A 26,099-nucleotide genomic window follows, 5' to 3' on the forward strand; every position below is an offset into this window, starting at 1 on the left:
TCGGATCCTGATAGGCGCAGGCGTGCCGGAAGAGCTGAAGGTAACGGCGGCTCTGTTAGTGTCACGCCTTAGAGATTTATTTCTCAGGCTCTTTAGGATTTTTTTGTTTTCTCTTCTTCTTTTTTTTTTTTTTTGAGTCTTCAGAGAGGCAAGAGTAATTTCTCCCTTCCACTGTTGGGAATCTGAGCTTCTGTTACTCTCAGAGAACCCCCTTTCCCGCATCTTTTCCTTTATACCTTTACTCTTCTGCGGGCTAGACTCTCCCTCGGTCCTCCAAGACGTCTCGCCGTTTTATTTGATTTTAGTTCTGTTCTTTGAGAGAATCCCAGCCCCGGAGTTATCTTTCCTTCCCTCTTTAGCGGACCCCTGCTCGCCTCCATCCTCGTCCTCGGTCTGAGGCATGGAGCCTGACGGCTCTCGGGAATCCCCACCGCGGGAGGGCTCTTCCTGTCCTGGACAGTGGCCTTCCTCCGCCCTCGGACAGGCCTTCTCCCAGATCTTGCACCAGTTTGCCGGTCAGGAATCCCGACGGGGCAAGGCCAGAAATGCAGCTCTTCGGGACCTCAGTGCTGTACTAGATGCCAAAGAATGTGATCAGTTGTTTGCGGGGAGTGACACCTCGCTCCGTGGAATGCCCGAGATGCTGGGGCAGGTGGCAAAAACCCTGGGGAAGTATGCAGCTCCTCCCGAGGGGCCGGAAGGGGGAGGTGATCGTCACTCCGAAGTGGCCGAGAAAGCGGCAGCAGTTGGGTTACTCTTCCTTAAGCTGTTGAGGAAAGTTGAGACCGCTAAGAATTCCTTGGTTTGCCCTGCATGGAAGGCAGGCCTCCGTCACTTGGCAGGACCCATCTATATTTTTGCCATCACACACAACTTGGAGCAACCATGGACCAGCCCAAAATCTCAGGGCGTCGCTGGACAGGTGCTCGCCTTACTGCTTCAGGTTACTGAGTGTGGTTCTGTGGCTGGATTCCTCCACGGAGAAAATGAAGATGAGAAAGGGAGATTTACTGCGGTCATGGGGCTTCTCAAACCCGATTTGAATAAGTGAGTACTCCTGCCGTAAGGGCCACCGACTTAAGCTTCAGACTAATGTTTTAGAAGGTTAGAGCTCAAAGGAGTCTTGTGTCTGCATCAGTGACATAAAGGTGTTGTAAGCCCAGAACGGTTGTGATTGTGATGACGTTAACTCGGTAGTGGCAAGTTCGACATTAGAACCCAGGTCTTCAGACTTGATTTTCTAGTGCTTTTTTCAGTCCTGACAACTGCCCTGAAATTGGAAGTTCAGTCCTATTTATTTAGACTTAACTTTCTTCAGTTAGATGGGGTTGGGGATTTGGAGAAGATTTAAACTTCGAGAAGATTTAAACTTATGGTTTGAATTTAAACTTAGGAATCTTGAAGCTCATCGCTACTTCCTAGATATGGAAGCGTGTTTGGGATGAAAAAATAAAAGTCCTTTAGATTGCTGTTAGCTAAAGTATTTTCTGTGAGTTTCCACTTGCTACTTTGTACATTTGTGCTTGTGACCCTGGAGCGATGAGAAAAAAGTGAGTACATAACTGTCTTTTTACCAGGAATGTGGAGGTAAAAGGCTTAGTTTTGAGGATGTCTCTTGCTTCTTTTTATTGCTTCTGAATAGGACCAGTTTCATTATTTGCAATACAAAGATAACATTACCTGTTACACCGTATTTGAAGATTGGTTATGTGTGTAAACTCACTTTATAAGCTATAAATTGCTGTTTGAATATTGATTCATTTGCTCCCATGTGGTAATAATAATAATAATAGTGATACTGAAGACATTTCCTTTCCTCCTCTCTCCCTTCTCAACACTTTCTCACTGTAACCACCACCATCACCACAGATTCTTTACATAGCTGTGGTTATAACTGGCTATTTTTTATCGGATATTCTTTAGACCCAGAGCCCTGGGTGATAAATGTATTTAGTGTAAGTTCTGTACGTTATTTTGATCTAAATCTTAAAAATGTATGTTGTTAACATTGAGTTATCTTATGTGGAATGTATTTTTCTTTCAAGTATAAGAAAATATAGTTAGCTTGAACTGGACACCATGTCACTTAATGTGGTTTCACATTTCCATTTAGGGACTCATGGAAGAGTAACCCAGCCACCAAACATGTTTTCTCATGGACTCTGCAAAAGGTCACTCGACCCTGGCTGAGCCAACATCTGGAAAGGGTACTTCCCCCGTCATTGCTCATCTCAGATGACTATCAAACTGAGAACAAAATCCTGGGTGTCCACTGCCTCCATCACATTGTGCTAAATGTGGTAAGTGGTCTCCGTTCTCTGTCATCTGTACCGATGGTGCAGGCTGAGTCATCATGGCCATTCCTCATTCATGACATCACTGCTCTACTGCTGCCCATGTTTATATCTTTTATTAACTGGCTTTCTGTTAATGCTGTCATGTGACTCTCATTTCACTAATTTATATTTTTCTCTCTGTATTTTCCTCTGCCAACCTAGTAGGTTGTATCTTATAGGTGATGTATATAAGGAACGTAGACCATCGTCAGACTGAAGAACCAAACTTTGAGTCATTAACAACTGACTTTCAAGGAACAAAAAATTCAGAAGCTGAAAGGGATTTTACCCAAATGTGCAATCTATTACTCAAGGAAACTGCTTTTTTTTTTTAAACTGTATATTATGGAGCTTTTAAAATATACACAGAAGTAGAGAGAGTGGTATAATGAATCCCATGTACCACGTTCAATCTCAAAAATTATCAACATTTTGCCAACCTCGGGAAGCTTTTAATTGGGTAATTTGTTTGATTGCAGCCAGCTGCTGATCTGCTGCAGTACAACAGGGCCCAAGTCCTATACCATGCCCTTTTCAACCACCTGTACACACGGGAGCACCACCTCATTCAGGTAATGGTAAGATTTGTTCATAACTCTGAGTCTGAGCTCTCAAATTTGAGTAGAAGGTGGCACTATGTGAATAAGAATACTTGGTACACATTTTACTCTTCTAGGAAGGTAAAGATGATAACTGAGAACCACTGACAAATTGAAAATATGGGGGTAGCAAATGACTAGAAAATGTCTCAATACCAAGAGACATCCACATTCCTGAGTCTCCACAGAAAAGCCAGTGTTTTATCTTCATCTGGGTCAATTATATATCACTTGGGGGCAGCTTTATGTCTGAAAAAGTTCTATTTTTTATTTTTAATTTTTTTTTAGTCTCACCAATTTATGAGCAAAAGAGAGATGGGTTCTTTTTCTGCTTTCCTTTTCCTTTATTTTCTCTTTTTGGCCACACAGCTTTCAGGATATAGTTCCCCAACCAGGGATTGAACCCAAGCCCCCTGCAGTGGAAGCACCGAGTCCTAACCACTTGGCTGACCAGGAACTCCCCAAAATGTTCCATTTTTATTACTTTAAGTGTCTTTACTTCTGGGCTGCTTTTATATCAACACACACTCTGGGAACTCCTTGTATGTTGGGTTTTTTGTGTCATTTATTCTTTCATCCAGTAGACATTGAGTACCTACTGTGTGCCAGTAACCATTGTAGGTTCCAAGAATGAATGAGTCGGACAGGGTTTCTGACTTTAAGAAATCCTTTGGAGAGACATCTATGCAAATATATATACTGTATATTTAAATACAGTACAGAGTAATAAATCTATTAAAAGTTTTCTGTAAAGTGCAGTGGGTGTTGAACAGTAGGCAGCTAACAAGGTTTGGTGGTATTGAGGTGGTTTTAAGAGGATCGGGTAAGGAGGTGATATTTGCTTATAAAAGATGAATAAGAGTTTCAGGCGTGGTGTTTGGAATCACACCAGGACAGACGTAAACGATAGGGTCCTGGGCAGGCTGCAGCGCACAGCATCTGCTGTGAAGAGACCTTCAAGCTGGCGGAAGAGTAAGACTTGGAGATCACCTTCCTTCCCACAGATACATCAGAAATACATCTACATGTGGAACAACTCCTACAGAACACCTACTGAACACTGGCAGAAGACCTCAGACCTCCCCAAAGGCAAGAAACTCCCCATGTACCTGGGTAGGGCAAAAGAAAAAAGAAAAACAAGAGACAAAAGAATAGGGACAGGACCTGCACCAGTGGGAGGGAGCTGTGAAGGAGGAAAGGTTTCCACACAGTAGGAAGCCCCTTTGCGGGCGGAGACTGCGGGTGGCAGAGGGGGGACGCTTCAGAGCCACGGAGGAGAGCGCAGCAACAGGGGTGCGGAGGGCAAAACAGAGAGATTCCCACACAGAGGATCGGTGCCGACCGGCACTCACCAGCCCGAGAGTCTTGTCTGCTCACCCGGCGGGGCAGGCAGGGGCGGGGAGCTGAGGCTCGGGCTTTGGTCGGATCCCAGGGAGAGGACTGGGGTTGGCTGCGTGAACACAGCCTGAAGGGTCTAGTGCACAACAGCTAGCCGGGAGGGAGTCCGGGAAAAAGTCTGGACCTGCCTAAGAGGCAAGAGACCATTGTTTTGGGGTGCGCGAGGAGAAGGGATTCAGAGCACTGCCTAAACGAGCTCCAGGGACGGATGCAAGCCGCGGCTATCAGCGCGGACCCCAGACACAGCATGAGACGCTAAGGCTGCTGCTGCAGCCACCAAGAAGCCAGCGTGCAAGCACAGGTCACTATCCACACCTCCCCTCCCAGGAGCCTGTGCAGCCTGCCACTGCCAGGGTCCCGTGATCCGGGGACAACCTTCCTGCGAGAACACACAGCATGCCCCAGGCTGTTGCAACATCATGCTGGCCTCTGCCACCGCAGGTTCGCCCCACATCCGCACCCCTCCCTCCCCCTGGCCTGAGTGAGACAGAGCCCCCAAATCAGCTGTTCCTTTAACCCCGTACCGTCTGAGCGAAGAACAGATGCCATCAGGTGACCTACACGCAGAGGCGGGGCCAAATCCAAACCTGAGCCCCGGGAGCTGTGCGAACAAAGAAGAGAAAGGGAAATCTCTCCCAGCAGCCTCAGGAGCAGTGGATTAAATCTCCATAGTCAACTCGAAGTACCCTGCATCTGTGGAATACCTGAATAGACAGCAAATCATCCCAAAATTGAGGTGGTGGACTTTGGGAGCAACTGTAGACTTGGGGTTTGCTTTCTGCATCTAATTTGTCTCTGGTTTTATGTTTATCTTAGTTTAGTATTTAGAGTTTATTATCATTGGTAGATTTGTTTATTGATTTGGTTACTCTCTTCCTTTTTTTAAAAATATATACATGTATGTATACTTTTTGTCTTTTTCTCTTTTTGTGACTGTGCATGTATATGCTTCTCTGTGTGATTTTGTCTGTATAGCTTTGCTTTTACTATTTATCCTAGGGTTCTGTCTGTCTGTTTTTTCTTTTCTTTTTTTTTTTGCGGTACGCGGGCCTCTCACTGTTGTGGCCTCTCCTGTTGCGGAGCACAGGCTCCGGACATGCAGGCTCAGTGGCCATGACTCACGGGCCCAGCCACTCTGTGGCATGTGGGATCTTCCCAGACCAGGGCATGAACCTGTGTCCCCTACATTGGCAGGCGGACTCTCAACCACTGCGCCACCAGGGCAGCCCTTTTGTATAGTTTTTAATGCTTGTTATCATTGGTGGATTTGTTTTTTGGTTTGGTTGCTCTCTTCTTTCTTTTTTTTATTTTTAACAATTACAAATTTTTTTTATTTTGATTATTTTATTTTTCCTTCTTTCTTTATTTTTTTCTCCCTTTTCTTCTGAGCCATGTGGCTGACAGGGTCTTGGTGCTCTGGCTGGGTGTCAGGCCTGTGCCTCTGAGATGGGAGAGCCGAGTTTAGGACATTGGACCACCAGAGACCTCCTGGCCCCATGTAATATAAATCAGGGAGGGCTCTCCCAGAGATCTCCATCTCAACACTAAGACCAAGCTCCACTCAACAACTAGCAAGCTACAGTGCTGGACATCCCATGCCAAACAACTAGCAAGACAGGAACACAGCCGCACCCATTAGCAGAGAGGCTGCCTAAAATCATACTAAGTTCACAGACACCCCAAAACACCCCATCGGATGCGGTCCTGTCCACCAGAAAGACAAGATCCAGCCTCATCCACCAGAACACAGGCACCAGTCCCCTCCACCAGAAAGCCTACACAACCCACTGAACCAACCTTAGCCACTGGGGGCAGACACAAAAAACAATGGGAACTATGAAGCTGCAGCCTGCGAAAAGGAGACCCCAAACACGGTAAGTTAAGGAAAATGAGAAGACATAGAAATACACAGCAGATGAAGGAGCAAGGTAAAAACCCACCAGACCAAACAAATGAAGAGGAAATAGGCAGTCTACCTGAAAAGAATTCAGAGTAAAGATGATCCAAAATCTTGGAAACAGAATGGAGAAAATACAAGAAACATCTAACAAGGACCTAGAAGAACTAAAGAACAAACAAACAGAGATGAACAACACAATAAATGAAATAAAAAATTCTCTAGAGGGAATCCATAGCAGAATAACTGAGGCAGAAGAAAGGATAAGTGACCTGGAAAATAAAATAGTGTAAATAACTACCGCAGAGCAGAATAAAGATAACAGAATGAAAAGAATTGAGGACAGTCTCAGAGACCTCTGGGACAATATTAAATGCACCAATGTTCGAATTATAGGGGTCCTAGAAGAAGAGGAAAAAAAAAGGACCGAGAAAATATTTGAAGAGATTATAGTTGAAAACTTCCCTAATATGGAAGGGAAATAGTCAAGTCCAGGAATTGCAGAGAGTCCCATACAGGATAAACCCAAGGAGAAACATGCCAAGGCAGATGTTAATCAAACTATCAAAAATTAAATACGAAGGAAAAATATTAAAAGCAGCAAGGGAAAACCAACAAATAACATAAAAGTGAATCCCCATAAGGTTAACAGCTGATCTTTCAGCAGAAGCTGCAAGCCAGAAGGGAGTGGCAGGACATATTTAAACTGATGAAAGGGAAAAACCTACAACCAAGATTACTCTACCCAGCAAGGATCTCATTCAGATTCGATGGAGAAATTAAAACTTTTACAGACAAGCAAAAGCTAAGAGAATTCAGCACCACCAAACCAGCTTTACAACAAATGCTAAAGAAACTTCTCTAGGCAGGAAACACAAGAGAAGGAAAAGACCTACAATAACAAACACAAAACAATTAAGAAAATGGTAATAGGAACATACATATTGATAACTAACTTAAATGTATATGGGTTAAATGCTCCAACCAAAAGACATAGACTGGCTGAATGGATACAAAAACAAGACCCACATATATGCTGTCTACAAGAGACCCACTTCAGACCTAGGGACACATACAGACTGAAAGTGAGGGGATGGAAAAAGATATTCCATGCAAATGGAAATCAAAAGAAAGCTGGAGTAGCAATTCTCATATCAGACAAAATAGACTTTAAAATAAAGATTATTATAAGAGACAAAGAAGGACACTACATAATGATCAAGGGATCAACCCCAGAAGAAGATATAACAATTGTAAGTATTTATGCACCCAACATAGGAGCACCTCGATACATAAGGCAAATGCTAACAGCCATAAAAGGGGAAATCGACAGTAACACAATAATAGTGGGGGACTTTAACACCTCACTTACACCAATGGACAGATCATCCAAAATGAAAATAAATAAGGAAACACAAGCTTTAAATGATACATTAAGTAAGATGGATTTAATTGATATTTGTAGGACATTCCATCCAAAAACAACAGAATAAATTTTCTTCTCAGGTGCTCACGGAACATTCTCCAGGATAGATCATATTTCGGGTCACAAATCAAGCCTTGGTAAATTTAAGAAAATTGAAATCGTATCAAGTATCTTTTCCGACCACAACGCTATGAGACTAGATATCAATTACAGGAAAAAATCTATAAAAAATACAAACACATGGAAACTAAACAATACATTACTAAATAACCAAGAGATTACTGAAGAAATCAAAGAGGAAGCCAAAAAATACCTAGAAACAAATGACAATGAAAACACGATGACTCAGAACCTATGGGATGCAGCAAAAGCAGTTCGAGGAGGGAAGTTTATAGCAATACAGTCCTACCTCAAGAAACAAGAAAAATCTCAAACAACCTAACCTTACAGCTAAAGCAGTTAGAGAAAAAAGAAGAAAAAAAACCCAAAGTTAGTAGAAGGAAAGAAATCGTGAAGATCAGATCAGAAATAAATGAAAAAGAAATGCAGGAAACAATAGCAAAGATCAATAAAACTAAAAGCTGGTTCTTTGAGAAGATAAACAAAATTGATAAACCATTAGCCAGACTCATCAAGAAAAAAAGGGAGAAGACTCAAATCAATAGAATTAGAAATGAAAAAGGAGAAGTAACAACTGACACTGCAGAAACACAAAGGATCATGAGATATACTACAAGCAACTGTATGCCAATAAAATGACAACCTGGAAGAAATAGACAAATTCTTAGAAAAGCACAACCTTCTGAGACTGAACCAGGAAGAAACAGAACATATAAACAGACCAATCACAAGCACTGAAATTGATACTGTGATTAAAAATCTTCCAACAAACAAAAGCCCAGGGCCAGATGGCTTCACAGGTGAATTCTGTCAAACATTTAGAGAAGAGCTAACACTTATCCTTCTCAAACTCTTCCAAAATTTAGCAGAGGGAGGAACACGTCCAAACTCATTCTACGAGGCCACCATCATCCTGATACCAAAACCAGACAAAGATGTCACAGAAAAAGAAAATTACAGGCCAATATCACTGATGAACATAGATGCAGAAAACCTCAACAAAATAGTGGCAAACAGAATCCAACAACACATTAAAAGGATCATTAAAAAATTTTTTAAAAAAAGGATCATACACCATGGTCAAGTGGGGTTTATCCCAGGAATGCAAGGATTCTTCAATACATGCAAATCAATCACTGTGATAAAACATATTGACAAATTGAAGGAGAAAAACCATATCATCTCAATAGATGCAGAAAAAGCTTTTGACAAAATTCAACTCCCATTTATGATAACCCTCCAGAAAGTAGGTGTCAGGGGAACTAGCCTCAACATGATAAAGGCCATATATGACAAACCCACAACCAACATTGTTCTCAATGGTGAAAAACTGAAACCATTTCCTCTAAGATCAGGAACAAGACAAGGTTATCCACTCACACCACTATTATTCAACATAGTTTTGGAAGTTTTAACCACAGCAATCAGAGAAGAAAAAGAAATAGAAGGAATCCAAATCGGAAAAGAAGTAAAACTGTCACTGTTTGCAGATGACATGATACTATACACAGAGGATCCTAAAGATGCTACCAGAAAACTACTAGAGCTAATAATGAATGTGGTAAAGTAGCAGGATACAAAATCAATGCACAGAAATCTCTTGCATTCCTATACACTAATGATGAAAAATTTGAAAGAGGAATTAAGGAAACACTCCCATTTATCATTGCAACAGAAAGAATAAAATACCTAGGTATAAACCTACCTAAGGAGACAAAAGACCTGTATGCAGAAAACTATAAGACACTGATGAAAGAAATTAAAGATGATACAAACAGATGGAGAGATATACCATGTTCTTGAATTGGAACAATCAACATTGTGAAAATGACTATACTACCCAAAGCAATCTACAGATTCAATGCAATCCCTATTAAACTACCAATGGCATTTTTCACAGAACAAAAAATTTCACAATTTGTATGGAAACACAAAAGCCCCCGGATAGCCAAAGCAATCTTGAGAAAGAAAAACAGAGCTGGAGGAATCAGGCTCCCAGACTTCTGACTATACTACAAAGCTGCAGTAATCAAGACAGTATGGTACTGGCACAAAAACAGAAATATAGATCACTGGAACAGGATAGAAAGACCAGAGATAAACCCACACACATATGGTCACCTTATGTTTGATAAAGGAGGCAAGAATATACAATGGAGAAAAGACAGCCTCTTCAATAAGTGGTGCTGGGAAAACTGGATAGCTACTGTAAAAGAATGAAATTAGAACACTCCCAAACACCATATACAAAAATAAACTCAAAATGGATTAAAAACCTAAATGTAAGGCCAGACACTATCAAACTCTTAGAGGAAACCATGGGCAGAACACTCTATATGACATAAATCACAGCAAGATCCTTTTTGACCCTAGTGAAATGGAAATAAAAACAAAAATAAACAAGTGGGACCTAATGAAACTTAAAAGCTTTTGCAGAGCAAAGGAAACCATAAAGAAGATGAAAAGACAACCCTCAGGATGGGAAAAACTATTTTCAAATGAAGCAACTGGGAAAAAGGATTTAATCCTTACCAAAGGGTTAAACTCCAAAATATACAAGCAGCTTATGCAGCTCAATATGCAAAGAACAAACAACCCAATCCAAAATGGGCAGAAGACCTAAATAGACATTTTTCCAAAGAAGATATACAGATTGCCAACAAACACATGAAAGGGTACTCAACATCACTAATCATTAGAGAAATGCAAGTCAAAACTACAATGAGGTATCACCTCACACCAGTCAGAATGGCCATTATAAAAAAATCTACAAACAATAAATGCTGGAGAGGATGTGGAGAAAAGGGAACCCTCCTGCACTGTTGGTGGGAATGTAAATTGATACAGCCACTATGCAGAACAGTATGGAGGTTCCTTGAAAAACTAAAAACAGAACTACCATATGACCCAGCAATCCCACTCCTGGGCATATACCCAGAGAAAACCATAACACAAAGAAGAGTCATGTACCACAACGTTCACTGCAGCTCTATTTACAATAGCCAGGACATGGAAGCAACCTAAGTGTCCATCGACAGATGAATGGATAAAGAAGACGTGGCACATATATACAATGGAATATTACTCAGCCATAAAAAGAAACAAAATTGAGTTATTTGTAGTGAGGTGGATGGACCTCGAGTCTGTCATATAGAGTGAAGTAAGTCAGAGAAAAACAAATACCATATGCTAACAGATATATATGGAATCTAAAAAAAAAAAAGATTCTGAAGAACCTAGTGGCAGGACAGCAATAAAGACGCAGACGTATAGAATGGACTTGAGGACACAGAGAGGGGGAAGGGTAAGCTGGGATGAAGTGAGAGACTGGCATGGACACATATACACTACCAAATGTAAAACAGGTAGCTAGTGGGAAGCAGCCGCATAGCACAGGGAGATCAGCTCGGTGCTTTGTGACCACCTAGAGGGATGGGATAGGGAGGATGGGAGGGAGACGCAAGAGTGAGGGGATATGGGGATATGGGGATATATTTATACATATAGCTGATTCACTTTATTATACAGCAGCAACTAACACAACAATATAAAGCAATTATACTGCAGTAAAGATGTTAAAAAAAAAGTTTCAACTATGGGGGGTGTGCAGAGAACATTCTGAAGACAGAAGAAACAAGTTATATAAAATCAGAGGTCGAAATTACCTTGTTTCTTATTTTATGCCTAGTCTCCCTCCTCCCACCTCAGTCTGTCACCTTTCTTTTTTAAATACTATTTTTGGTTTTGAGAACCCAGGCTGTGCTAACAGCCAGAAAGGTGTTAGGGCTCTTGAGATGGTGATTTAAGGAAAAAAAAAAAGGAAAAAAGACATAAAAGAAAGAACAAAGATCCCGGGAGAGCTAAAAGGGAGTGCCTAGACATTGAAATTTCAGATAGGGCTGTGGAAGTGGATACAAATAGGATCATCTGAGATTCTGTTTGGGAGTGGTTTTATTGTAAATACTTGTAAATATCACTTAGACTCAGGAATTTACTGACAGTAGACTTAGACTCCTAAGTTTTGGATTAAAGTCTTAGCTCTGCTATTCTTCCAATTTTATAGATTAGCAAAGAATCACCCTGAGAAGGTATTAACTTGAGATGGGTCCGATGGAGATAAAAGAATGTAAAAAAGTTTGAAAATGTAAAGTAATATACATTAAACTTATTACTAGACTGTTTTAGAATTCTATGACATGGACCCCAAGGATGGTAGATTAGTGGAAGTTGCTAGAAAAATCTGTGTGTTGTGAATACAAATTCGTTTACTACAATTCCTTTCTATTACTTCCTCCTAGGCTGTGCTCCTGTGTCTGCTGGATTTATTCCCCATCCTGGAGAAAGCCCTGCACTGGAAGGGAGATGCAGCCCGACCCACCACACATTGTGACGAGGTCCTGCAGCTGATTCTGACGCACATGGAGCCCGAGCACCGCCTTCTCTTACGCAGGACTTACGCAAGAAACCTACCGGCTTTCCTGAAGAGGTGAGTCCCAGGGCAGCTGGGCGTGGCCATACTCAACTTCAACTTCACTCTTTGGAGTCACATTTTCTCTGTCATTTTTAGGTTGGGGATCTTAACTGTCCGGCACTTGAAGAGGCTGGATCGAGTCATCATTGGTTATCTGGAGGTTTATGATGGACCCGAGGAGGAGGCTAGATTGAAGATATTGGAAGCCCTAAAACTTCTCATGCAGTATACTTGGCCCAGGTATGACAGCCAGCAGACAGGTGTGCTAAGAGGGGCAAAACTCAGCCGATACTCCCTTCAGAACTTGCCCAGGTGTACATTCAGTACAAAGTATTAAGGACGTGCCATATATTTGAATACCTCCTGTTTTTCCATACCAATTGGATTTTGAACTGTGAAAGTGGCATTGAAGATATAATATAGTCAGTTCCTTCAGGTGTACATTTCTCTGGATTTATAATGCATATTAGAATTTTAAAGGCCATTTAGCAGTGCTACAGTAGACGTACTTAACTTTGTTCACCATAATGTTTCTTAAATCTGATAGAGAATGGAGCACTCATAGCACATCACTGAACATCTGTGGTAATCAGAATACTGATCTGGGATATATTTGCTTAGCATTCCAACTCTGGCTCGAGGTAGGTGTCCCGAACAGCAAGCTGGAACCCAAACATGTTGGGTCTGCAGAAGGCTCTCTTGCATGACATGTTTAATTCAGCGAGAGTCCAGTGCCTCAGCAACACGTGCGTGTCTCTGTTCTGAGCCGTATTCTCTCATCTCCTCATAATGTACCCCACAGTCACATTTGTAACGAGGCTGCATTTATTTGATTACTGTCTTTCTCCTCTACTGAACTAGAAGCTCCAGGAGGATGGAAGACTGAACACTTTAGTACACTGAGAACTCCAGAACTTACTCAGAACCTGGTATTAAGTACACAGATATTTTTAAAGTGACTGGAATAGATGCATGAATGAAATTGAATCAGACTAATACTGTCCAAGTAGAAGAGGTCAGCAAGCAAATGTAGAGGTCAGAAAATGAATGTCAATTATGGAGGGGCCGGGGCCTGGGGAGTGGGAAACAGCAAATTGTGTGTTGAGTGATGACAGGTGGAGGGCTGAGCAGCACACAAGTTACAGGAAAACACTTAATGTTTTTTAGATCAAGATGAGGGATGGAAACTTTTCTTCTCCCAGTCACATTTCTGCCCAGAAGTATAGTTTATTTATATTTTCACACTACAAGTTAAATTATTTTTCAGCTTCCTTAAGGCTTTTTAGTTTTTTTTTATTGTGGTTAAAAAATACATAAAATTTACCATTTTAAAGTGTACAATTCAGTGGCATTAAGTGCATTTACAATTTTGTGTAATCGTTATCATAAAAACTTTTAGAAACGCTACGTAGAAGTAAATAGACTGGGCCTAACTGGTGGTAATCTAGGATCTAGAAATATAGTGACAGAAAACTCAAATTGACACGTAAGTCTCAAAAGCCAAGCTTATTTCCCTCACTGTATTTTTAATCTCCAGGCCTAAGACCGCATCAAAGCTAAAGAACTATGGACCATTTCCTGTTCTCTGGTCAAAAGCATAGGCCCCTGGTAAGGGAGGTCCCAGTTCTCCCTTTTCAGGAGGGGCTGTTTGCTTACGGTAGGACCATGCTTATGGAGGGAAACTAGGTATTCCTGGGCAGGCCAGAATGTCAGTGTGTATGGGCAGCATGCTGTAGAAAAAACCAAGGGCCTTAAAGTTCAGAAATCTGGAGTCTGGTCTCTAGTTCTGCTTCCAGCTCTGTGGTCTTAAATTTTGACTTCAGTTCCTTCATTTATGAAATGAGGGTTTTCTACTAGATGGCCTTTGAAATCTCTTTCAGTTTTAATATCCTGATTCGGAGTCTGAACATCATTTTTCTTCTTGATTCCAGAGTTCCCTGTAGACTTGTGGTCTTACTGAAGGCTCTCTTGAAACTGATATGTGATGTAGCAAGGGATTCAAGCCTCACACCCGAATCTGTTAAGAGTGCCTTGTTAGAAGAGGCCACAGACTGCCTGATTCTCCTGGACCGCTGCTCTGAAGGACAGGTGAAGGTAAGGGACAGTCTGCGACTTGGCTTCTGATAGGCTTCTTCATCCTCAGGTAATTCCTGTGATTCTAATTTACATTTAAGTGCCTGACCAAGTCTGTAAATGAACGTGGGGGCTTCGAGTCTCTACCTCTGAGCCTTCTAGCCTTCAATGGAGTTTGATTAATACCTTATTCTTCCTTTAAACCTATTCAGAACTGTTTAGACCAAAAGGCAAGAGGATCAGTGGATGTTTCTGGAGCCAGGACAGAGAATGGGCAAAAGGATCATGATCGAGAAATTTAAGTTCTGTTCTAGTGGTCTGAATGAAAAAAAAAAAAAACAGGTTGAAATAATGGGCTATAAACCACCAAGGAGTAATAATTTAGGTAGAGTAAGCAATTCAGTTACCAGAAATGTTTCCAGTTTTTCAGAGGCAACTGTGTTTTCTACATGCTTACTTATCCACGTGGGAATTCTTCCTTTGGTCTCATATTCCACAGAAGTTAACTTCTCAAAGCCATAGCATACAATAGCTGTGTGTCCACGTATACATAATTTATAAATTACTGTCTCATTTCTTACCCCATTTAGAAATCAATTGAAAGTTATAAGGCAGCATGAAAAGAAATTCATATCCTAAAAATATTTAGGGGTAGCATGGTTTATTCAAATTATTTCATCTTGGCTTTTTAATCTTGGGCACTTTTCAAGCCCTAGATTTAATCTGATTCACCCTGACTGGTAGTTAGCTACTTCTCTGTGCTCCAGTAGGACATTTCCGTTTCTAAAGTTACACCTGTTCTGTGAACTGTGCCCTAGTGTCATCCGTCCTTCCTTCTTTGAGTATGGTACCAAGAAAGAACCACCAAGGTAAAAGGAAAACACGTATCAAACAAACAAACAAACAAAAAACACACTGTTTGGTTTTATGTTTCAGGGTCTCCTGGCTAAAATTCCCCAAAGCTGTGAAGACAGTAAGGTGGGGAACTGTATCCGAAGAGTGCAGCAGGTTTCTGAAGGAGCTCCCTACAATGCAACTTAAGACTTGTATTACTTTCCTGAAGAGGAAAAGATTTTCTTTCTGTTCCAATTGTTTTAAATGGAATCATTTCAGGAAAAAGGTATATTTATATTAAACATTATAACTTAGATCTTCTTTTTCCTTCTTTCCTTTTTACTCCCATAGAAGTAGGGAAAAGAAAACATGAAAAAATTGAAGTCTGGACATTTCTAAATAAAGGGGGGAGGGGGAGGAATGCAGGGGGAGGATACCAAGGAAACGGGTGGGTAGCATTTAAAATTTAGAAATATTTACACCCACAAACTCATCGGTTATGTTTCTTGGGCTCAAGCTGTTACTCCAGCACACGTAATAATGCTATAAAAATACTCTGTTCACAATTTAGGCTTTTCTCCACTCCCTCCCATATTTTTTGCCCCACAGAAGTAGCATAAATATTAAAAACACAAATATGGTGTTAAAAACAAGATAAAGAGCAAAACCCAGAACTGTGTATGTGTTTAAGATAAAAAAAAAAGGGAAGAAGTTCAAAATGTCCAGTCCTGTTTATAAACGTCTGAAGGGAAATCACGTGGTTTTGGCCTTGGCCTCGGGCTCTGTCTCCAGCTCGTACTCTATCTCTACGTATGCTTTTTTCCTCCTCAAAGGTCCTTTCAAGGGTGCTTTGCCTTTGTGTTTAGTGTCAACGGCCTTTTCTTCTTCCTCACTGGAGGATTTATCATCCTCATCTTCATCACCGCTGGCGTCCAGTTTATCCATGTCCTAATGTGGGGAGGGGAAAAAAATAGGAAAGACGCTAGATTCATTCCCCAAACTGCCTATTTAGAACTAAAACTAGAGAATTTATCTGCTCTGTGTGACCAGAACTCCCCTCCCCCTTTTTTGTCTGAAGCCAAAGGACAGATTTTTACCCATGAACCTCACCTCAAAATCACTTATGTCACTCTCATCAACTTCATCATCTTCCACAAACTCTCTTTTTCCCACATCCTAAAATAAAATGCAACTATTATGTTCAAGATACATAATGAAAATTCAGCTTAGACATCTGGTTTTATTCTTTGATAAGTGCATCAATAACATAAACAGAATGAGAGTCTACTTACTAGGCAAGCAAAATCAACTTATTTCCAAGTTTAATACTTCTGAATTTAAAACACTTCAGGGGTATCAATTCTCATGCCTGATTTAAATCATTAGAGATAAAACATCCTCATTTTAAATGGTTAAAATCAATATACAGTACAAGAGCAAACAGTTCTTTGCACATTCAACAAAAAGTATTAATTTCAAATATTAAAAAAGTTTACTACTAGGAAAAGTTACACCTGTGTACCTGTGTGAGTCTATTGTGAATCTACTTGTTAAATTTGCCCTTTACCTAAAAATACTATCATTTAAGTACTTCCCCTATATTAACAGTAAAATTAAGCCCCTTGTAAATTTCAGTAGGTTGCTTAATGTTATATTCCCTCAGCTAATAAGGACCCTTCATTTGTCATCTTGCAGGAAAAATTTTAGAATGCTAATAAATAAGATCAAATTGTCAATGCATAAATAGTTTGTTGGCTGAACCTGGAGAACAAAGCAGCCACTTCTGAACCAAATTAATCAAAAATGATAGGAAAAAATAACCAAATATCTATTTTGGTTAGGGAAATGAAAATGATATTCTCTCTCAATTACATAAAAATAGATCTCATCGGGCTGGTGGCGCAGTGGTTAAGAGTCCGCCTGCCAATGCAGGGGACACGGGTTCGAGCCCTGGTCTGGGAGGATCCTACATGCAGCAGAGCGGCTGGGCCCGTGCGCTGCAACTACTGAGCCTACGCTCTAGAGCCTGCAAGCCACGACTACTGAAGTCTGTGAGCCCAGGGCCCGTGCTCCGCAACGGGAGAAGCCACCGCAATGAGAAGCCTGCACACCGCGACAAAGAGTAGCCACCCACTTACCACAACTAGAGAAAGCCCGTGCACAGCAACGAAGACACAACACAGCCAAAAATAAATAAATAAGTAAATTAAAAAAAAAAAAAAAAGATCTCATCCCATAGATTACTGCTTGACAAAGCAAAAACACAAAGCTTACTTTATCTTCTTCATCATCTTTTTCCTCAGCATCTGAAGAGCCACTGTCTGCCTCCTGCTGTTCCAGGGCCTTGTCGAAGGCATGGATGGGGAAGTTGTAGATGTCGCCATACTAAAGAACATAAACGTGGGTCAGCTTTAACCACATTTGGATCTTATGCTTGAAGTCCACTGTCCAACAAGTATATTATTTTCCTCAGTGATCAAACAAGAATAATTAGTAATATTACTATATTATTGTCAGGCCTAGAGCCAGCAGTGTCTTTCAAAAACCCATATTTGACATTTAAATAATCAGCGATTAATACCAAACAGGCACCTTCTATGAAGGATGGATACCAGATCACTTAAAACTTAATAGTCTATAAAACCCATGGATTGGAACAAATGTAATTTTGCTGATAAAGGGGAAATAGTAGGAAAAAGTAAGTTTTATTCATGTTGTTTCTGTAAATGACATAAATTTTTCAAAAGACAATAAAAATTCATTTTAAAGAACCTTAAAAGTCTAGGATGAATAGGCAGGAGGATCGAAACTGTACGGCTTTTATAGAGAGATCTGGAGTTGTTGTGTTTGGGAGGGGGAGTTGGGAATAATGGCAAAAAAGGAAAGGTCTCTCTACTGAAGTATCAAGAGTAACTAAAGTATTTTATGTGCTTGATCAGGAAACTAAAATGAGGAAGCCAGGGCCTATATGATATCTATTTTATTCCAGTAATAAAATCAAGGTGAAGATCTTTCTAGCATCCTTAAAAATAAAACACATTTCCCACTATTCCTACATTTCCTAGCATATTACCACCTAAAAAATAAAATCTGTACCCCAAAGTTCCTAGCTTTCTCACCGTATCTTGTTTCAGTCTCTCTAGCAATTCCTTTTCGATGGCGTTGTCCAGCTGAGCAGCTATTAATGCCTTTTCCTGTAAGAGAAAAAGAGCAAACCCATTTACTTCATTAGACTCATTTTTCAGCCTGTAGAAGTGGGAGAAATCAAGTTTTTATGTGAAAGATGTAATCCCCTTTTCCCTCTTACTGTAATAGGAACTTCTGCCTGTCCAACCAGATATATGTATCTTTAAAAAAATTCCTATGGTTTTATGAATAGATTTTTTAAAATAGTTTGATCATATATTTTTATTTTTTTAAATTTATTTATTTGGTTGCACCGGGTCTTAGTTGCGGCTCGTGGGCTCCATGGTTGTGGCATGCGTGTGGGATCTAGTTCCTGGACCAGGGATCAAACCTGGGCTCCCTGCATTGGGAGCATGGAGTCTTAACCACCGCGCCACCAGGGAGGTCCCTTACGAATAGATTTCTAAATTAAATTCTACAAATTCTTTGACAGATACACAAAGCAAGTAGGTCTACATACATTTAAGTGTCTCAGAAAATTAGAAGTCCTGAAGCAGACTCCATAAAAGCTGCGAAAAGGAAACAGAGACCTTCACCCATTTATGCTTTCTAAAACGGTGTTAGATTCCATGTGATAGATAGAAAGTAGATCAAAAAATCTCTTCAGTGGTCTTTTGTAGGAAATGATACATGGTATCAACCTTTACACAAACAAAACATAAAAATGTAACCTCAATCTGCCTTTCTTGCCAAAGACTGTGCATTAATTTGAGAGTAAAAATCATAGAGAATGTTAGTGTTACACACTGAAGCTATGTTAGGATGAACAATGCACAGGATCAATTACAAGGCAGGGAGACTGGGAGCACACAGAGCAGTTAGAAGGTTACTGTGATTTACATTTTTCTCTAAAGCGGGTGCTCACACCTCAGGGGTGATCCACTGAGATGTAGCAAGCAAATACTCAAAACTTTTTTGTATATTTTTTTCTTTAAGATATTAACTATTACACATTTTTATGCACACTCACATAGCTGCCTTGACTCTGTCCATAAAGGAAATAGTTGTGTGTCACATTACGGTGAGCAAGATATGCCAAGGGAAAAAATACTGCACAAGAGTTTGAAAGTGGTGGCCTCACTCCTTTATTCAGATTATTGCAGCCTATAGCTATTTGCTTGGTTAAGCGGATTTACAGATGATACTGAATACTTTGCAATAAGATAGGGAGTAGTAGTTTTAAAGATGTATGCTGGTTATTTAATGATTTAGTACTTTAAAAAGAGTTGTAGAACTTAAAGAACCATGCATTTTTCACAAAGAGAAAAATGTTCCAGATTTGTCAACCTTTTCTAAGATGACAGATGGCTGTCAGCAGTATGTAACGTAGCAGAAGTTTTTTTGTTTGTTTTTATTTTTGGCTGTGTTGGGTCTTCGTTGCTACACGCGGGCCTTCTTTAGTTGTGGTGAGCGGGGGCTACTGTTCATTGCAGTGCGCGGGCTTCTCATTGCAGTGGCTTCTCTTGTTGCAGAGCACGGGCTCTAGGCGCACGGGCTTCAGTAATTGTGGCTCGCAGGCTCTAGAGCACAGGCTCAGTAGTTGTGGCGCACGGGCTTAGTTCCTCCGCCACATGTGGGATCTTCCCAGACCAGGGTTCGAACCCGTGTCCCCTGCATTGGCAGGCGGATTCTTAACCACTGCGCCACCAGGGAAGCCTCTGTAGCAGAAGTTTTAAAAAATAAATACACTCACTGTTCTTTCAAAGGAAAGGCAATATTTTAACAGTGAGTTTGAAAGAATTGTTTTTCCAAAAAACCCTTGTTCTGTGGCTAGAACATTTAAAAAAGTGATTACATCTATATGTGACATTGCTGAAAACGTGTCTTCTATAAAAGCTGCAATCACACACTTAAAAAATTTGGAAACGCCATTTCCTAACCCATTTAAAAATCTTCCAAATCTATTTCAGAGGGCTTCAAACTTACTTGGTAAAAATAGAAAATTTTAATTTCTTCTGAAAGGTTTGCAAGAATGCCTGTTTTGACTCAGGGAGGATGAAAACTCACTAGCCAGATTTAAACAAAAATGTCTGCATAATTGGTGGTGGAGAATGAAAAATGAACAGCAAGTACTAAATGCAGGCACTCAAAAATGCCCTCCTGGGCTTCCCTGGTGGTGCAGTGGTTGAGAGTCCGCCTGCCAATGCGGGGGACATGGGTTCGTGCCCCGGTCCGGGAGGATCCCACATGCCGCGGAGCGGCTGGGCCCGTGAGCCATGGCCGCTGAGCCTGCGTGTCCGGAGCCTGTGCTCCGCAACGGGAGAGGCCACAGCAGTGAGAGGCCTGCGTACCGCAAAAAAAAAAAAAAAAAAAGGCCCTCCTTTCTCTCTGTCTCTGAGCTCTCTATCACTTATAACAGCACTTAAAGGCAAATTTACACTGCTGAGAACCAAACCTTCACTTCACTACATCACAAACTTTTACTTGTAATACACCTATTGGTGCAAATATACATGTATGATAACATTTACAAGTAATATATTGGGGAGCATATGTTCAAAAATTTTACTGATGGGGTGAGTGATCAAAAAAGTTTGGAGATTCAATCCTGGGTTTCGGCACCAAAAAAATAAGTTTGGAGACGAATGATGTAACAGGTTTGAGATACAGAGCTCTATGTGATTAATGGAAACAAAAGCATCAAGATTATTAAAGCTATTCCTTGATAGGATATGACAAATGATGAGGTAAAAGTCTGTTGGTGGAAGGATGGTAAGCAAAGCAAATAGCTAGAATTACTGAAAATGTGAACTTGTCAGGAAAAGCTAATTTCTGGGTCTTAAAAGCATAAGAATACTCAGCCTGAGTGAGGTCTCATGAGGTGGACTGGCAGACTGCTCTCTATGACAAAGGCTGGAATTTCCTGACTAGATTCTCCATGGATAGCAAAATATTATCATCACTGTTCACTACTTCAGTAACAAAGCTGACAAGTTTACTTCAAAGAAACAAATAATCCCAATTAATCCCTATTAATCCCTTACCAGCAATTTCAGAACCCCAAAAACCCAGTTTAGATGCCTAACATGACCTGAACTGACATGAGGCTCCTTAAAAAAACATTTTTTAAATTCCATCTAGTGTGGATTCATCTAGTGAAACATTGTTATATTTCACTGCACAGCTACTAGTGTGTTTAATGAGAATGCTCAAAGCTTGCTGAGGGTAATATGTAAAACATAAGACTGGCAACATACCAGAATTCTAAATGTGACCTCAAGAACTTCAGACAAGGAGTTGTGGATCTCTATTTAAGGTATTTTTTTCTGTTCTCCATTACACATACCCCCAAAGTACCCACATTTTAACCTGCCCTGAAAGTCATAACCTTCAGATATGGAATATCAGATAGCATATGCAACTAATACTGTTGTCCATAATCTAGGGCCCGAACGGTTCACAGACAGTGACTGAATCGTTCTCATGAGACCTGACTACCTGACTACAGCCCTACCCTCAATGAAAATACAGAACCTACGATTATCAGAATAAGTTACCTCTCTTCTTTTTTCCCTCCGTTCCACCTTCTTACTCAAAGGAACAAGTTTCCTCCTACGGGAAATAAAACACATGATCAGAAACCCCAATTACACGTTCTACACGTTCCTTTAAAAAAAAAGATAGAAGAAAAAAAAGGATTGGAATTGATTTTGTAGGGCTCAGCTAAATATAGCAAGATTACATAAAATTTTCTAGATAGTTAATGCTATAAAAAGTCAGGCATTTTTACATATATTTGACATTGTTCATATACATGGCTGTTTCAGGATGCCTTACAATGCTAAAGATTAATGCTTCCGCAAGATAAGAAAAAATAATTTTCTACAGAAGATTGACATCTCTAGCTTTCTCTGCAGGTCACAATGAATTAGGGCCTATCACTCCTTAAAGATGGCATGCAATTAATTCTGTGGATTTCATATCATTTAAAAAAGTAAGTTTTCAGTGAACCCACAGTAAAGTTCTTACACTCCATTTCACATTTTTAAGATCATTTTCAACTCCCTAATTTTAGGATTCCCTCAGAGTTAAAAAGACAATTTACTGAAGCTGATAATCAAGTTGTAGTCTACTGTTTTTAAAATCCTGCAAAATTAAAGGGCACAACTTTAATCTGTGGTAAAGCTACTGCTGCTTAGCATGTCATAAAAAATTACCCAAAGTTGAACTTAACAGAAAACATTACTAGAGGTTTCACAATATCTCAGCTTCATAATAAGATGCATGGAAAGGTAATCTAAAAACAAATAAATGAACGATCAGTACTCACTGCCGCTTTAGTGTAAGTTTTCTAATTCGAATTAGGTACTGGGTGATCTTGGTGAATCTCTGCTTACATTTGTGTCGAATGAAACGGGGCCAGTAAATTAGATTTTCATCTATTTGCTCCAGTGCTTTCTCATAGTTTTTATGAAGCCGGACCTGTTAAACAGAAAGGAAGCTTGAAGGGCAAGGGTCATATTAAGTCTTCGCTGTTAACGACACTTATGGGGCCTAATAAGGACGGCTCCAAGAATTTAAGGTAGACATGGTCAAGGAAGTGAGAAAAGCATGTGGCCTTTTTGCTCTTGATCAATGGTCGTCATGATTTTATGTCCTAAGTCTTACCCGTTCCCAGAGACGCCTAGGGAAAGCTGCTCGTTCTATAACCTTCATATACAAGTAGCACTGTCCTGCAGGATAAATAGTTTTATTATTATTTACGGAGAGACTAAAAAATATCCTTTTAAAAGCTGTTGAGTACTTCTCTTGGAAGTTAAGACCGAGGAGTTACCTTTCTCTTCTTTGATAGTGGCATACTGACTGTTTGCCAGGGGACAGGACGACCGATTACACAGTCCAGTCAGGCTGTATTCATTTCTGCAAAAACTCTGAGTCTTGGTTCTAGAATGAGAGGAAAAGAGCAAAGATTCTAAGATGGGATGCGAAGAGGGCAACTGACGGAATCTGTATCCAAGTTGAAAATCTAGACTCACCTTATTTTGAAGGAACAAAATTGCTTGTTTCCTAGTGTATCCCAGATAACCTGCAAGACAAAGTAGAAACCCATTTCAATTGCTCTTACCTAGCAGATGCCATATTAATCCAAGGGAACAATGCGCTAGGGCAGCACCCTGCTTTACTGAGGAAATGAGTCTTTGAAGAATGAGAGGGCAAAGAAATGCTTTGTAAAATAGTCTGATTTGTTTTTTTACACAAATAACAGATTCTTGTAGGAAAAGTAAATACAAATTAGCGATAACCATAACCTTACTGCCCAGAGATACAATTTCTAGTTTATTTATTTATTTTTGCTGTGTTGGGTCTTCATTTCTGTGTGAGGGCTTTCTCTAGTTGTGGCAAGCGGGGGCCACTCTTCATCGCGGTGCGCGGGCCTCTCACTGTCGCTGGCTCTCTTGTTGTGGAGCACAGGCTCCAGACGCGCAGGCTCAGTAGTTGTGGCTCACAGGCCTAGTTGCTCCGCGGGATGTGGGATCTTCCCAGACCAGGGCTCGAATCCGTGTCCCCTGCATTAGCAGGCAGATTCTCAACCACTGCACCACCAGGGAAGCCCCAATTTCGTAGTATTTTAATTTGTATATTATACCAACTAGCGTGCCTATATGTATATTTTAAACAATATGAGATTATATATATAGTAGTGACTTTTTTTTTTTTTTTACTTAATGTGTTCATTATGCATCGTTGTCACACACTACTAGATTTTTGGATATACGTACCACACATACCATGATTTTACCTCATTGACAAGGAAGATCCTCTGTTGCTATCCTCCACTAACTCATATGCTCTATATTCATTCAGCATTTATTGTACACTTAATACTTATGTAAGACACTGACATTTCAAAGTCCTGACACACAGGAGGCACTCAGGCACGTGCTGAATGAAGGAAGGTACAATCCTTAAAAAGATTTTTCTTTCTAGCTACAGAAAAAGAGATGTAAACAAAGCATCACAAAGCAGCAATCTAAATGCCACAGCAGAAGTGTGTAACAGCGTGAGAGCCTTTGCGTGAGCTGCCTGGAGGAAGTGGGAAAGGCTCTGAAGTAGTTAAAGGGAAAAACACAAAGAAGTATTAAAGAATGGAACAACTTTTTTGGAATTTTACAGGATGTGTGTTTGGCAGGGGATGGTGGGAAACAGGTAAGAGGAAATGAAACTGGAGAAGTAGGAGCTAATTCTGGTTTGTGGCTTTAAATATCGTCTCCAGGTTGATGACTCCCAAACTGTCATCTCCTGGTCAAACTTCTCTTCAGAGCACCAGATTTGTATATACATGCAGCTGCTTACTTGACATCTCCACTTGAATATCTAAAAGGCATCAAACACATTCACAGGTCCAAATGGAGCTCTCAATTCTACACCTCTCAAAAGAATACTGGGTTCCTTCCCTAGTCTTCCCCACCTCCATAAATAAAACCACCACTGAAAGGTTTGTTCAAATCCAAAAATCCCTTGATTTTTCCCTTCTTCATTTCATCCATAACCAAGTCTTGCCGGTTACAATGATAAAACAGATCTGTAATTCATCCATTTCTTTTCATGACCACTCCCACCTTATTGAAGCTACTTTCATCATGCTCTAGTCTCCTTGCTTTCATTCTTTCTCTCCTTTGAAAGCCTTTCACACAACTAGAGACATTTTCACAAACGTAAATCAGATGTCACTTCTCATTAAAAAAAAGCCTTAAAACACCTCCTCCAAGACTCTACATGATCTTGTCCTGCAAAGATACCCAACTTCACTCCCTACCTTTCTTCCCTTGATTTCTATAACACAGTCACACTAATGTCCTTTACCACATTCCTTCTCTCTTACCTCCAGATCTTTGTATTTTACTGTTCTTACTGCCCAGATTGATTGCTTTTCCCTCAGCCCCCAGTGGCGGTTCCTTCTCATCTTTTAGATCTCGCCTCAGATACCTTCTATTCAGAGAAACCTTCCCTCATCAGCCCTATCCGCATCAACCCGATGTTTCTTTCATAGTAGTATTACACGGTTCAACTGTATTTAATTTGTTCACATGTTTATTGTCTCCCCCGCCAGAGCTACAGTAAAATAGAGGTCTTTTGCCTGGCTTAATAACAACCAAATCTCCAGTAATTACTCTTGGCACACTGTAGGCGCTTGAATATATCTCATACAAATAACTAAACGAATAAGTCTAGGATGCTTCCAAAATTTTGACGCGGGCAGAGAGTGGAGCAAACGTAAAAAAAAAAAACCTAACACAGGAAAAGCAGGTTGAAAAGTACGGTGCACGTGGTTGAAAAGGATGCTTAAATTTGGTGTCTAAACTTCACCGTACCGTCCCCCAGGCCGCCACCCACCCCCTACCCCGCCGCCTCCCGAGTCCCCAGGGGACCATACGCAAAGTCCTTCCTTGCTAGGCACCAAGGCCTGGATACACCGACCCTAGGGGTTGAGGTGGCGGTGTCCTGACCCCTTAACCCCGAAGTGCCCGGGTAGACACGTGAGGGCCCCACGCTCGGAAATCAGGGCTCTGGAAGCCTCGCTTCCGGAGCCACCTTACGCTAATGGGCCAGCTGAGTAGGTGGCTTCTGAGTCTCCTAAAGCGAGCGAGACACACTTCATAAAACCCGGGTGGCAGCGCAACAAGACTCACATCATCGGACTGCATCTTGTCAGCGGTTCAGCGGGCTGAGCCTGGCCAGGACAGGGAAGCAACCATACTGCTTCCGGAGAATCACTTCCGGGAATCCCAGTCTCGCCTATCGCGAGAGTTCTGAGTTC

At 40.8% G+C, this 26,099-nt stretch overlaps 2 protein-coding genes across 4 annotated transcripts; one reads left to right on the forward strand and one right to left on the reverse strand.

The window, feature by feature from the left end:
• Positions 1-15: 15 nt before the first annotated feature.
• Positions 16-18,267, forward strand: TTI2 (TELO2 interacting protein 2). Of its 2 annotated transcripts, none has more exons than XM_060001362.1 (8): positions 16-1,047; positions 2,114-2,300; positions 2,816-2,908; positions 12,075-12,262; positions 12,344-12,487; positions 14,179-14,341; positions 15,257-15,440; positions 17,037-18,267. In XM_060001362.1, the coding sequence occupies exons 1-7, from the start codon at positions 401-403 to the stop codon at positions 15,359-15,361; spliced, it is 1,527 nt and encodes a 508-aa protein (XP_059857345.1). In that variant the 5' UTR covers positions 16-400; the 3' UTR covers positions 15,362-15,440; positions 17,037-18,267. The 2 variants fall into 2 exon arrangements, with proteins under 2 accessions (XP_059857345.1, XP_059857346.1); XM_060001363.1 differs by having other exon boundaries at positions 17,458-18,267.
• On the reverse strand, positions 14,312-26,060 carry MAK16 (MAK16 homolog). Of its 2 annotated transcripts, XM_060001364.1 has the most exons (10): positions 25,972-26,060; positions 23,317-23,366; positions 23,115-23,224; positions 22,949-23,013; positions 22,611-22,762; positions 21,838-21,892; positions 18,274-18,348; positions 17,429-17,539; positions 16,265-16,330; positions 14,312-16,102 (listed from the first exon to the last, which is right to left on the reverse strand). In XM_060001364.1, exons 1-10 carry the CDS (start codon positions 25,984-25,986, stop codon positions 15,908-15,910), a joined length of 894 nt encoding a protein of 297 aa, XP_059857347.1. In that variant the 5' UTR covers positions 25,987-26,060; the 3' UTR covers positions 14,312-15,907. The 2 variants fall into 2 exon arrangements, with proteins under 2 accessions (XP_059857347.1, XP_059857348.1); XM_060001365.1 differs by lacking the exon at positions 25,972-26,060 and having other exon boundaries at positions 22,949-23,008.
• Positions 26,061-26,099: the final 39 nt, after the last annotated feature.

The sequence above is a fragment of the Delphinus delphis genome, chromosome 21 (genome assembly GCF_949987515.2).
Source record: "Delphinus delphis chromosome 21, mDelDel1.2, whole genome shotgun sequence".
Taxonomy (NCBI): Eukaryota; Metazoa; Chordata; class Mammalia; order Artiodactyla; family Delphinidae; genus Delphinus; species Delphinus delphis.